This window comes from Rhopilema esculentum, chromosome 11, assembly GCF_057945365.1.
Source record: "Rhopilema esculentum isolate cy_ngs chromosome 11, ASM5794536v1, whole genome shotgun sequence".
Lineage (NCBI taxonomy): Eukaryota > Metazoa > Cnidaria > Scyphozoa > Rhizostomeae > Rhizostomatidae > Rhopilema > Rhopilema esculentum.
The window spans coordinates 2,303,080-2,317,997 of record NC_142825.1 but is presented as its reverse complement, the minus strand read 5'-3'; the positions used below and the strand labels follow the sequence as shown (position 1 = coordinate 2,317,997).

The window sequence follows — 14,918 nt, the reverse complement described above, 5'->3', positions numbered from 1 at the left end:
GACAATAGCAAGCCAAATTGGAGACAAAGAGAACAAGATAATTATGTTATGATACGTCATTTCACCTATTGCCCATTATCAAGGATGTTATGTTGCAACGGAAGTCACGATAACCTAGAGAAAGCAAATGAAAGAACACGACAAACGTATTCTGACTATCCATCCTCCCGTAAAGATCTAATTGCCCACTGGAAAAAACCCACCATCCATATTCATTCAATTAGAATCTTAGCACTTGAAGTATATACAACTCTTAACCTGTTTTAATATCAACTTGCAATACGTAAGGTTAGAACTAAAAACTATTTAATCAGAACACTCTTTTTCCAGGATCGAAAGTCTGGAGCTCCTAAATAAAGACAAAACAGCCTACATTTCAAAAGAATTCAAAGATCTGACTAAAACTTGGTTCAATAACGATAGATTCACGCGCTTTTTGCAATCCTCAAATTGTTTCATGTTGGTCTGAATCAAGGGTGCTGCCCCAAAAAGTTAGGAAGAGGGGCAGTGCTGTTGTGAACTTCCAGACTTTACACCAAAGACCTCTTTTAATAAGTATTGATAGATTCTAATATAGCATTTTTAACTAACATTATAGGTTTATAACTAATTATTTGAATTTTGTACTAGGTTTTTACTATTTTTCATTTCTTTATTGGATAAAGTTATATTATTTGTACTTTTAATTTGTGAACCAAACTGGAAACAAGTTTTAAAACTTAATTTGTAATTCACGTTAAAGATTATTATACAAACATACATACATACATGCATACACCCAATACAATTATGACGAAGAAATAGCATTACCGAGACAATATGGGTATTGCTTAAGAACTTTACCCCTCCCTCTCCCTGCCTAAAACCCCCTAAGTTATACCACTGTCACTTTCTATTTGCCAATGAGATGTTATCTTTCTTAAGAAAAACTTTCTCTTTTAGGATAAGACCTTTCTCTATTTTGAAAGGAGGGCGATTGAACGTTTACTTCCACCTCAAAGAAATAAAAATGGAACAGAGAACCCCCTACTGTGGTACAATAATAAAATGCGGGAATCCAATTTAATCGGTTCTGGGTAAGGAAAATTACCTTGACATTGAATTGCATTGCATCAGCAAATTCCATACCACCATCTTGCATTTGGGATTGTTGAAACCCAGCGTATCTTATTTCGCCATGGTTTCGAAAAAGCAAGATGAAGAAGTGCTTTGGTGATTCGCTAGATTTGTAGAGTACTTGGTGTATTACTTTGGCACGTAAGTTTGTTCGTGATTTCATCAATTATTTTCCATAGGCATAGCGGGCGTGGAAGCGCTGTTGTTTACACACACCCGTAAACTTGCAAACCCTTGCCCTGGCCTTCAGTATTGTATTTTCCTGTTGACAAAACTTCATTTATCTGTTGTTTAAGCCAGTCAACATAGCTTAAAGTATCAGGAATAACAGTAGATTACTGCGGATCGGATGCCTTAAATCATTGTTGAAAATTCAACATAAATTCTTGAACGACGCTCACTGAAAGCATCACGGCAAACCACATTGGAAATCTGTTACGACCCCAGGGATATTCATCTTCTGTGCTGTTTATGCCTGGCGGAGCCTCGGTAAGCCCTGTTCAAATTAATCCTGCAAAGATTTAACAGTGGCTACCATTTGTTTACTTTCTGTCAACATACCGAAAGCATTTTCTCCGCAACCAGTAAACTACTCATAACTTCCCATTCCGCTATGCAAAGAAAACCGTGAAATGAATTCAGAGATTTTTTCGGCGATCCCGAAAGCCAATCATTCCTATTTTCAGTTGAGAATATTTTTTCTAAACATTGCAATTTTATGATAATTAATTGTACTGCAAATATTGTTGATACACAGGTTTAGCCGTTCAAATTTTCAGCAGATTTTAAGTTATAAAAATTTTTTTTGCAGATCTCAATTTCCAGGACTATTATTTATTCTCTGGATTTGTTTTACTTTCAATAACATTAAATTTCAAAGGAGCTATTTTCCCTAAAATCTCTTCTGGAAACCAAACTGTTTCCATACTTCCAATTTTTTGTTACAATCTTGGGCATGCATGTGGCATTTCATTCAAGAAATAAATTTCTTTTTGGTCATTAAAAATTTCCCCACCCTCTGTTTATTTTAACCTTTCCATTTATTAGTTTTAGAAAATATTTACACCATATTAATTATTAGCCTCCTGTTTACCATGGACACAAGAGCATATATGTCATCTTTGGTGCACAATGTAGGTTCTCCACACTGAGCATATTTTAGGAAGGTGTTGAACCTTCTAGATGGGGCTGGAAGCTTGTCAAGTGCTTAACTTACCTTATTTTAAATAGTGACCAAGACAACTTTTTACTAACCAGATAGTGATTTAGTAGCAACCAAAAAATTTTGCTGACAAAGTAGCCATTATACTTACCACCTATTAACAGTCCCAGCACCTTTCCACACTGCCCTTTTAAAGCTACCCCCTTCCACACCACACCCTGCAACACTTCACCCTTCCACATGGCACCATCCCACACGACACCCTCTCACACAGCACCCCCCCTCTCCAACACTGCATTCTCCAACACAGCACCCCCAATACTTCACCCTCCCACACAGCACCCCCCTCCCCACACTTCACCTCCTAACACTGAATTCTCCAACACTGCATTCTCCAACACTGCATTCTCTAACACTCCACCCTCTTACACTGCCCCCTTCTGACACCGCCCCCTCTGACACTGCCCCCTCTGACACTGCACCCTCCAACACTGCACCCTTCCACACTGCAGTCCCTGCACCCTCCCATAGCCTTTTTCATTGCTGTTGAATAAACCCATTTGATGCTGTTTTCCTCAAATGAGTTACATGTTCAATGTTTAATAATTCTATGAAAGATTTTGTGCTTCTTAGTTTTGCTCTCTTTTCATTGTGTGGCAAACCAATGGTCTAGAATCAGCCCTCTTCAAAAACTACTCACTATAGGACTACCATTTCATTTCTAGACCTTAAGATGTATCTCATGAAGGGGTTCAAGCACAGCTCAAGAAGTGGTCAAGATTATGAGTCAGTAGAAGATCAGCGGGATTTACGCATTCCAGTTCAAAATGAAGATGCATTCAAGCATGGCATTGTGTACAAAACCAAGGTTTGCCTCTCTTACCTAGACAGTAGACATCTTCTAAGATACTGTCAAAAATCATAACTTTGATAGCACTTTTACCAGTGACATTTATAGAACATTTTCCAGTTCAATTTTATAGAATTTTGTCATTTTCTGACATAGTATGTTGTATTGGGAGTGTAGGACGATGAATTTCTTATCATAGTGAGATCAAGACATTGTAGTTAGTAAAATCCTAAATAGGGAAATTTCGGATGTAGGACAGCTTATTTCATATCCAGTGTGGTAAAGTAAAGTATACTGGGTGGTAATTACTGATATTTCTAAGGATCAGTCTCCAGTAGCACCAAAATGAAGAATTGTTATACTGAGTCGATTTGCCAAAAGTTGCAAAGGGTTTTTGAAGCGTTCACTTGTGATCTTTACTGTCTAAATTGTTCAAAATAAATTGAAGTTCCATTGTTTCATGAATTGGCTTTTTCAGCATCTTAGTACTGTTTGGAAGTATATTATTCCAAAAGAGCATTCCTGGGTAGTGAAAGTACCATGCAATTAGCAACACTACATTTTCGTCTGATGTTTATTGTCTCTTTCAGTACATTGGTACCCAAGAAATTACAAGACCTTCCAGTAGGGCAGAAATAGTCTCTGCCATGCGAAGAATAAGGGTAACATGCCATTTTAATTTGTACGATGTAAATTATTTACTTTGTTTAATTGCTTCCATTAAGAGGAGGGTAGCTACTTTTGTTCAAACTTAGAGTTTTACACATTGTCATACGTAAATGTCTTTTTCGTTACATAACAGTGGTTGGTATCCAATTGATTTTGAGGTCCTTGTAGTAAGGTAAACATAAATTGTCAGTTTGCTGATAACAAAAATATTGTGCTTCTGAAAATTTCCTGACAGGAATGAAAAATGTTTTGTTTTCAATAACATTTGATCGGTTTTATTGTTCTTTAGAAGTTTCGTTGAAAGAAACATTTCATTTAATTTCTTTCAGTATGAATATAAGTACAGGAATATCAAGAAAAGGAAGGTGAACATGGACATTTCAGTTGAAGGAATAAGAGTCAATATTTGGAAAAAGAAAAGGGTATGATTCAGCATTGTTCCTGACTCCCCACTTTGTTCATTGTCTCAGGCTTATATCATTTGCTATATTACCCAAACTATAGCTTAATAATGTGTGAGAAGGAAGAACCGCAGGATAAGCTGTCCGCCGGATTCTGTGAATCTTGCAATGAGTGTTGTTATGAAAGATATACAGGAACAAAGCAATACAACAACGAGAATCCAATGTCACCAAATAAAATTTTCAAAATAAATTAAATTTAAAGAATATACTAATATTTCGCCCCGGCATACAGGGCTTCTCTTTGTTCCTGTATATCTTTTATAGCTTTATACCATTTTATTTATGAATTATGCATTGAAATGTAAAACTCTGTGGTTTTTGTTTAGATTTTGGATGAAGGAAAGTTTGATTCAAGCCAACTATTTGTGATGTGTTATCCAATTAACAGGTGTGTATGGTTTCTGAGTTTATTATTTGTGCTTGGATTTTATTTAACATGAATGTGTACAGCTGTGTATGTATAACATTTCTGAAGTGGTTTAATGTACACATTGATTTGTGGTGTTAACAAACTTGAGTTTCCGTTGAAGAAAATTGATCAAAAATCTATCTTAGTTGTCTAAGAAAATCCTGATAATTTTAAATGTTTATTTAAACTTACAGTTTTTCCCCTGAATTGCCTTTCTCTTTGTATAAGCCCTTCTCAATTCGACCTCTACTCTCCCACTTTGGAAAGAATCTTTGTTGATAGGCCCCCATCCTACATTAATCTTCCATCTTTACATGCCAATTTGTGCATTTAGCATGTCCGTATGGTGCCTTACTCAAGTTATCTGGCACAAATGAAAATTTAATAATTTTGGTACATGATATATCATTTTTTCTTAAAAAAGTCAAAAATTAAAATTGGAATTAATGAAGTATTTTCAAACATTTTTTCAACATTGACTAGGAGAATGTATTCAAAATGAACCTGAAGAGAGTGAAAAACTTTGAAAACCAGATGTTATTGTGATGACTTTCAGATTATTTTTTTGCTTATGCCCTTGTTTATTCCCTGCTCAAATAAAATCCCTTTCCAAAACTCCAAAAATTAAAAAGCACCACTGGAGGCTTATTTGGGATTTGAAGGAGTTGCCTTACTTTCTATGTTTTATTAAGATTTCTATGTTTTTACTTTTTATGTCTTTTTAGCAAGGGTTCTTTTGCTCTAGAATTGCAGAACTTCTACAAATCCCATCCTTTAAAGGATTTCACAAATTCTTAAGTAGTTCTGAAGATTTCGAATCAATTGATTAGTTTTTTGGCCAACCTTGTAACATAATGCCTGACCATAACACTCTGTGTAGCATATGTGTTCAACCACAATTCATTCGATCTTAATCATCACCCTCAGGCTATTTGCAGCTGTGATAAAATAATTTTGTCTTTGGATTAATGAGAGCCCAGCTCTTTTGTCATGCTTAATTATTACCCTGAATCCTTGTTTTAGGCCTCTAGGGGCTTGATAATTTAAGTACTTTTTAAAGGGGGCTTTTCAAGGGGGCTTATAATAGGGGGGCTTATAAAATCATCATCAAGTTGCCATACAAGTAGCTCATTTCGTAGCTTTTCAATTTTCAAGTTAATTTTATTTGCAATTTTACTTATAACTATTTCTAAAATATATCATACCAAATTATAATCAAAGTACAACAAGATATTTGGTCCAAATTACTGATTGTCTTTGGTGGTCATTTCGTCAATGTCTAATTTGTTTTGGCTTTTTTCATTTGCTGTTGAATGTGCTATTAGTCATTGACTAGAATGGTGTATCTTGCTGTTGTATCTATCTATTTTAAGCGCCCATGGGGCCCTATTGAAACAAAAAATTGTCATGTTTGGTTGGAAGCTTCTTAGAAATTTTACTTCTGGGGTTGGTGGCTTATTTAAGGGAGTGCTTATATGGAAGGCAGCAATGTAATGATTTACTGTACAATCATTTTGCAGAAGGCTTGTTCACACATTGACCATGCCTAACATGATACTCTCTTCTGCAATAGACAATTGTTTTTATTTTTTGGCAAACTTTGCTAAATTATCATCTAAACAGGCATTCAAATTGATATAATGAATAACAGCAGTGAATAAAGATGACGCAAATTGACAATCTTGTGAAGCATTGGCTGCATAACAATGTCCCTTGCTAAGCATTAAAGGCTAATAATGGGCCTTTGCGAGCGTGGCGAGGATCCAAACAATGCCAGTAAACTTCTACGGATTAACCAAAATTAATTTCAGACTGTCTGAAAATGCATTATTGGATGCTTGCGTAGCGCAATGGCTCATTGTTAGCAATGAGTCTTTAAGAAACTAGGCTCTAAGTTCGTTGCAGTTCCTGCTGATTGTTCTTTAGGGTTGGCTTAGCAAGGCTAATGATGCTCCAGGGCTCGATGATTGGAACTTTTGTAATAAGCTAGAAATTCGTAAGGTTTCTGATTTTGCTGTTAGCATTGTTCCTATCATAAAGCTCCCTGGTAGACTCCTACTGCTTTTGAAGATAGAACAATAGAGATAAGCTTTGTTAGGATTAGAATTTGCAGTTAAAACAGGGCCTAAGGGTATAAGCTTACTTTTTAATCTTGCTTTGTTGTTGATTTAAGTGGCCTAAAAATATACTTCTGTCTTGTTTGATCAACCAAATATCATAATATTATCATTTCACAATAAATTTCTCGTTGCAATAGCATTTCATCAAGTTAAATTGATATTTCGTTATTGTCAGATTTATCTCAGTGCTCAGGTTTTGTTTGCTGGTATGTCAATACATTTATGGTTGGACTGGGGAGGGTCCCTTCTTGTTTTAATTAAACATTACCTGAAACTAAAACATACCACAGCCAGGCCAGTCGGAACCGAGGGGCTGGAGCCCCCCCCCCCAATAATTGGCAAACTGTAGTATGTTTCCTTTATAACAGTGTACTGAATGAGAAGGAAAACAATGGGCAGCCCCCCCCCCCAATATGAATTTCGTTCCGACAGCACTGCCACAGCTATTGTTTCGTTCGCAATTCAATAGGCTCTCCAAAGTGTAAAAGATAGTTTACTTTTTCCTTTATTATCCTTTATTTGTTATAACAGCCATTTTCCAATTGAACTGTGGTTGTGGTGGAACTGTGTTATGATAATATATCTCATAATTGCAAAGACTGGTCAGATAACGAGACATTGAATGTTTCCAGCGCATTGAATTTTGGATCCTGGTTATTGATTATTTTTTATTCATATTGTCATTCTCCAAAAATGTATACAGATTTTGTTTGTTTTGTGTTCATAATGCTTACACATTGGTCCTGTCTTTGTTTCTTTTTTATGTACGAAGAATGAGTACCTATAGCAGTGGTGGGGGACCCTGTTAGTAAGTAAGTAAGTAAGTAACTAACCAACGAAGTGACGCGGTTTCCATAACAGAATGCTACGCGAAGAATCCATTCAAAATATGTTTTATTTTGAATGAATAATAAGCCACCCTCTCAAATAATCCCCCTCCCCCTCTCAAAAAAAACTTTCCCTCTAGAACTGAACAAATAAATAAGCCCCCACGGGGCTTAATAGAGCTTTTGCTGTAAATTAAAGCGAATCAACGAGAGTAAAGTCTCGCCGAGACCCTATATGCTGATATTTTTTCCTTATAAACATCTTCATAGAAAAGCCCTATGCTTCTTGTAACCAGAATCTTTACTGAGTTCGTATTACGTACCAGAAATCTTCTTCGTACGTAGCCATTGGGCCCCATGTTTATTATACTTTGCTATTGTGACATTGAATTCAAGTTCAGCGCTACCTCCCCCCTTTTGCAGAAAGCTACGTCTGTCTACCACTTTCATTATTTTAAACTAACTTAGTCTCCGGTTTAGGAAGCCCTGGTATGTGCTTCAACTTTTAAAACATTTCAATAACAGTGAAGAAGGAGCAACCAGATGAATCATTTTAGGCCCACACCTTTGCTGTATCCTGTTCCCACTTTGGATTTTATGTTAAAATATGAAGTGGGATGACGTTATCCTCTTTTCCTTCGTAGAGTTTTCTATGTATCCCACGACTCCCAAGATTTGCTTATATTCAGTTACATTGCAAGAGGAGAGGATGGTATCTTTAGATGCAGTGTCTTCAAAGCATTCAAAAAGGTTTAATTTGATTTTCTCCATCATTTCTCTTTTCACATCAACTTGGCTGTTAAATTGCCGAGATTCTTTTTGCTTTTTTGTTTGCTACTTTGCCACTATTTTGATATATTCTTTATCACTCTTCTTTTAAATCGAGCTGGGTACATTGATTTTTGTATGTCTTTACTAATTTTTGTCCCTTGAATATTGTTTTTGTTCTTGCTCCTGTTCTTTTCTCTTTTTTATCATGTTCTAAACTTGGTCAAGTCACTGCAAATCAGTAATTGTTTTATTCGGTACACTCCTTTTTATTTAGAAAAACAAATTTAAAAATTGTGTTCTCTAGTTTCTTAATGCCAACACCAATTCTCGCTCTTATTATTTCCCAGCAAATTTTAATTTTAACATTTGGGGCCATGTAAATTAATTTTATGCTGGGGAATCGTTTGTATGTAACTTACTAGTTTCAAGTACTTAATTTTATTGGAAAGTTGGTTGTGAAGAATCTATACGTTTCTAGAATTATACGTCAAAGTTTTACACCAACGCTCTTGAATTATTGACGGGAAAACATGAAATTTTGGGGTTCTGCATTGATCTCTAATTTTTTCTATCTGGTAACCAATTCTCGTGGCAAGTTGTTTGTCGGGTATGCATGCTGTAAAATTTCAAGTTCAACGATCAAGCATTTTACATATAAACTTTTTATTCAGTCTCAGGCCATGAATATTGTACGGACGATAGGCCAGGCATTCGAAGTGTGTCATAAGATCAATGTTGAAAAGACGAATGAAGACCAGGAACTCGAGAACAGAGATGCTACTAATATTGCCACATCTGAAGAAGGTTGGTCTCTACAGTATTTTTTATAAAGCATCGTCTTTATATACCTAACGGTCCACGTTATCAAGGGATATTGTGTTATTAGTATGCAGGATATCGTGTTGGAGTACCAAAACTATTGCCAAGTGCTTAACTTTATGGGAATGGCAGCTCAGTCTAAGGTATCATTTGCACAAATTGCGGATCTATCACAACATTCAAGGAAATTTTATCTCGTCCCGTTTCTCGTGATTATGGTCTATTTTCTTTTCATGGCGTGCTTCCCTGTCTAAACAGCCTCTTTAGGATAACTTCGCCATAACTTAATGGACAGTAAATTAAAGAACGTTGTATGAATGAAATAATTGATGGGTTTCAATTTCATCTGTAACATAACCTATATGAGCTTCATATTCTCGGTGAAAGGATAACATCACACCGCGCTCTTTAAGCTTCTGTGTCGCCAGGATCGAGGGGCAATTCACTCTTGGAAATAGCGTACGAGATTTTCCCTAAAACAAAAGGATTTCTAGGGATTTTCAGATAAAACAATAGGATTTTCACAAAAGGTGTATGAGATTTTCTTGGAGTGATTTGCCCCTCGGCCAGGATTACAAAAGGGACTTTGAATTGAGCATATGTTTCTTATTTTAGTTAAATGTGCATACGGTAGACTCCGATTATTGTCACACTAAAAGTGTTGCTTAAAAAGCTGTGATTGTAAGCGGCGTGTTGAGTGAACAGAGCCAAACTGAACAGTTTTTGATAAGGTTTTTGTAATCAGCAATGCGAATTTAAGAGGAGGGACTATAAGCGGATCCCACTGTAATAAGATTCTGTAGTCAGACAGTAATATCCATCGCTTTAGATAATATTATAGCTATCAATTGTGACTGCAACACGGGTCAAATTGTAAAATTTGTTCGTGTTTATTAGATTACTCCCACTTTATTGAACTGGGAGCCACGTGATTAGGCATTTGAACCTATAGCTGCATCTCATGCGCATTAGCAGGTTAGCCTTTTGACGACATGGTGGCACCGAGGTAGAACAGGGGGGCTTAGGACCCGTGGCGTAGCTTGACCCTCCAGATTAGGGGGGGGAGGTCATGAGTAGGAAAAAATCCTGCACGCTGTTTTGAAAGAGTGTTACACCCCTCCAGCTAGAGCATTATTTTTTAATCCCATAGAATGTTTTTTCCAACACGCTGCTCCTTACAAATATCTTGCATAGCGGAGCAGTTTTTAAAATCGTGAAGCCTGATTTACACGAGACAAAATTTTTCGTGCGAATTTTCGCTGCGAATGCGCCAAAAATATACGCAGAAGTAGAAATAGAAAATTCGCTGCAAATTCGCCGCGAACAATTCGCTTCGAAAAAAGCAGAAACCAGTCCTACTTTGTCGCTACGAGTTGTGAAATAAACCAATCAGAACGCCATTTGTAGGCGTCTGTTTTCGTTCCTGATGGCCTGCGTCTTTCCGCTCTTCTTTTTCTAAAACTCTCTCACCTATAGGCCATATACAACGTCAATAAATAGGTTGGTAGTTAATCATTTCTCTTCCTCGTACACACTCCATTCAAGTGGATTCATATCAGTTTATTATTCAAACATTTGAATTTCAAATTGACGAAAACTGGCTTGAAAGTTTTATCGTTCTACAAATATGTCAGAAATAAACAATCGGCAAGAATTTCTTCAAAACTCTGAATTGTTCGCTGCTTAGTTGCCTGCTCAACAGTTTTAAGCAGATGCACTAACAGGATCTCGCATGCTTGTGCGAGCTTCGATTGCGACCTTTGAAAGTATTTGAAAAAGTTATCCTGATGATGTAAATGTGAACGTAAAACTCTTTTACCGGAAGATGAAATTTCCCCTTCTGGAGACGTTCTGAATAAAAATTTGTAATTCAAGGTTGCTTTTTGCTGTTTTCCATGCTTTTAATGAAATTGACTTTGAAATTTTACGCTTTCTGATATCATCACTTTTCGGACAGTCGTTATATCATTTAGCAATATTTGCAGCGAATTCGCATAAAAATTTCTGCCAGTGTAAATTGAACTTTGAATTCGAGAGAAAAATTCGAATCTAAAAATTCGTGGCGAAAAATTCGCTTCGCTCGAAAATTATAAGAGAACTATGGGGTGATAATGGGCTATCAATCGAATTCTTTCGCGCGAATCGAGTTTTTGCCAATGTGAGCATGCGTGTTGTAATATTCTCAGATTTTGCAGCGAAAAAATTCGATTCGCAGAAAGTAGATCACGGTCCTACTCTATCGCTTCGAAAATTTATTCAATTCGCGCGAAAGAATTCGCCTAGTGGAAGTCAGCCTTCAAACAGCTAGAAACTGTTCTTTATCGTATACTAAGAGAATTTCGTACAGCTATTATAGAGATAGGGCCTCTCTAGCCAAAGCTTGGAATTATTTTTTATTAGCTAATTTAACGTAAAAGGAAATGTTTGTTCCCTGTAGAGGCCCTGTAACGGCTTCCCTCACGTCAGATATCAGGAGAGCTTTAAAAAACCACTTAACCTTGGATATTGTATTCAAAGGCCTAAATCATATCATTGACCATTGATTTTGATGCGCAGGGCAAGAGACGAATATCGATGACGTTGGTGAAACAGACATTGATGACGTAGCAGCGGTAGTTGAGCAAGGAAAAGCCGGTCAATTGGACAACAGCGGTACCTTTGTAACTGACATCGACAAAGCTGGCGAGGGCATTCGTCCTACTTTGGTACGTTTATTTTACACACTCTGAATCTATAGATTTTCTTCCTTGTGTATTTGTGCAGTGTTGAATTCCTAACTGATGACGTCATAAAAAATGTACTTTTAGATTTTTGAATTCAAGCCATGTAACCTGAAAGAGTTCCATAAAAGCCTCTGAATATGCGAAGTCAGTTAAACATGTTTCAAATTGGCTGAGATATATGCGTAGGCTATTTCCGTATCATATTAACTACTTCTATCTGGTATCCAGGCATTTCATTAGAAGCCGGTGTCATATGCGTTTCGGTAACCTTATGCATTTCGGTCCAGGTTCTCAAATGCATGACAATTTTGGTTATGCAAAAACGTACCCAAGTACTTAAACAATAGGGTACCAAAACGAATGGTGGAATTTAAAAGTCCGGGTACACAAATGTTCTGCCTCATTTTCTTCAGAAAGTAGAGAGCAATCGAACTTTTTTAACAATGGTGTTGCTTAATAAGAAGGGGTACTAATAAGAAACGGTGCTGTCTATGCAAAAAAGCACAACATTAATGGCGACACCAAAGTTTGCTTGATTGACAAGTGTGAAACTTTGTACTCGAAAAGCATTGTGTTTAATTTGTTTACGATGAAATCACATGATATGAAACACATTTCGTTTCACAATGTTACACTTTTGCATAGGGTACCAAAACGCATATTACACCGGGGGTAATTGTGCTTGTGGGGAATCTTCTTTCTCGCCCTAAGCTTTTATCAAGGGGTGTTAGCGACTTTGAGGACAAAGCGACTTTGAGGGCAAAAACCATCGTCTGCATTGTTTTCTCAGCAATTTTTCAACTCCTGTTTAACCATATATTAAGGCATTTGGGAAAAAGCCACTCTTAGATTAATTACAAATTTATTGAGGGTTATTTCTTGATCGTCGCCCAATTATAGCTCTTCAGGAAAATTTTCGTTTTGTAGAATTTTTCTGAAGCATGTGTCATGATTCAAAATCGAATCCTTCTTTTAAAAGACTTTTGTTTTTCTAATCTCAGGCGAAACCTAAAGAATTGGTTAATGGTGAAATCGGGTTTCCTAAAGATGGCACCTATTTGCAGTGGCAACAGTTCTACGTACAGCAGTTGCGCCTTCACCAATACGAGTCAGAAGCAGCCAAGGCAGAAGTCGAAATGCTTAAACAGCAGCTACGAATCGAGAGCGAGACACGGCGCAACGCCCAGGTATACACATCGAATTTTTCTTTTGATATTCATCATTTTCATCAATCATTGTCATCATGACCAATCATAGAAATTTAGATTCAAGGGTCTGTGGCTCGAGCCCCTGGCATGCTCGCTGTACGCTCAGGCTTAGGAATTTATAAATCACAATCATAAATCATCGTAAATCATTGTTAATCGTTAATCGTTAATCGTCATCATAAATCAACAGCAGTAACGTCAACGAGGTGGCAAAGCTTTTCAGTGTCCTAAAACTACCTTCGGAAGCTAGGTTGCAAAACACACACAAAATTATCAACCATTATCACCAATCGTCAATCATCGTGGCCGATCAATAATCAGTCATCATTACCATTGTCATAGTCAGTCGTCATAAATCACAATCATAAATCATCGTAAATCATCAACAGTCACTTCAACGAGGTGTTTTCTATCCAATCCCATTCTAATACAAATCTTTGATCTTTATTAGGCCCGTGTCGAACAGTTGTTATCGCAAAATCGGGAATTAGTAAAGACCTTGCAGAAATTGATGCTTCAGGCTCAAAAAACGTCAGCTAAAGATGTTTTCGATCCAATTGATGAAACATGGATGGTGGCTCCCATTTCGGACCCTTTTTTCCCAGGCACGATGCCAAATGCTACCACACCAAATAAGGTCACCAATGAATGTATTGCTGGAGTATATGGTAACAAACACCACCAGTCGATGGACTTTGATTCACCCGGAATCGTCAGGACCCCGGTTTCAAAACCTGTTGGCAGTGCCCAGCAGCAGAGTCCGGAGAGAGCACCAGCTAGGGAAGGACAGCCTGTGGGTTCAACGGCGAAAGACATTTGTGGAAGCTTCAGTGACTTACGGAAAGACGAAACCTCACGGAAAGGCGAGGCGTCACAGAATGGCGAGGCGTCACAGAAAGGCGAGGCGTCACAGAAAGACGAGGCGTCACAGGAAGACGAGGCTGACAACGATTTGGCATCTGCTTTGTTGAAAAGTGCCGGAGAAAGAATTGGTGGTATTAGCAGTAGTTTTACTGATTTGTCCAAAGTTGGGGTCAAAGATGAGCGGGTCGATATGAACCACAATGCGGATCGAATAACCAAGTTTGAAAAGAATGAGCAAGGGGCCTCTCCGGAAGAGAATGGGCCAGTGGAGGCCGGAAATTCGGCAGCGGTCGGAAACATCAGCAGAGAAATGATGGAAACATTTTCGCTTGAACTTACTGAACTTGAAGGCGGGTTGTCTAAGGACACAGAACGAGTTAAATTGACTCAAAGCAGCATGACAGATCTCTGACTGGCTCAGGGCATTTTCGTCTTCATTTTGTGTATAGATCGAATTTATAAGCAACATTTTGTACGCATTTTTATGTCATGGGTAGTTGTTATTTTTATAAGATTTAAGTTTGTCGTTTGGTCCTTATCTGTATAAGACTTAGGTATAATTGATTAGCTGATTAACATGTTTTTTTGTTTTTAATTGCTCATATTAATGTAAAGGATAAATTATGTTCCTTAGGATCACGTTAACATTTCCCAGCTTCTATTTCCTTTGCACTTTTGGCAAAGTCACAGCTTTCAGAAACTTGACAGTTTTTTGATATACCGTAAATCCTCGAATTGCCCCCCCCCCCTCGAACAACCCCTCCCCTCGAATAAGCCCCCACCCTAGAACTACAAATTGTCAATAAGCCCCCCCCTCCGAATAAGCCCCCACTTCTATCGTAAATTCTCGAGTTGGACCCTTCCATTTGATAATTTTTGCCATCTGAGATTGCCTATGGCGTTTTATTGAATTACC

General features: G+C 37.4%; 1 protein-coding gene across 1 annotated transcript; it reads left to right on the top strand.

Annotated features, from left to right (window-relative positions):
• The first annotated feature begins 1,096 nt into the window (after nt 1-1,096).
• On the top strand, nt 1,097-14,758 carry LOC135693448 (uncharacterized). The gene is made up of 10 exons (XM_065211944.2): nt 1,097-1,257; nt 3,004-3,146; nt 3,719-3,790; nt 4,127-4,219; nt 4,588-4,649; nt 8,262-8,367; nt 9,060-9,192; nt 11,764-11,912; nt 12,932-13,117; nt 13,590-14,758. The coding sequence occupies exons 2-10, from the start codon at nt 3,012-3,014 to the stop codon at nt 14,412-14,414; spliced, it is 1,761 nt and encodes a 586-aa protein (XP_065068016.1). The 5' UTR covers nt 1,097-1,257; nt 3,004-3,011; the 3' UTR covers nt 14,415-14,758.
• Nucleotides 14,759-14,918: the final 160 nt, after the last annotated feature.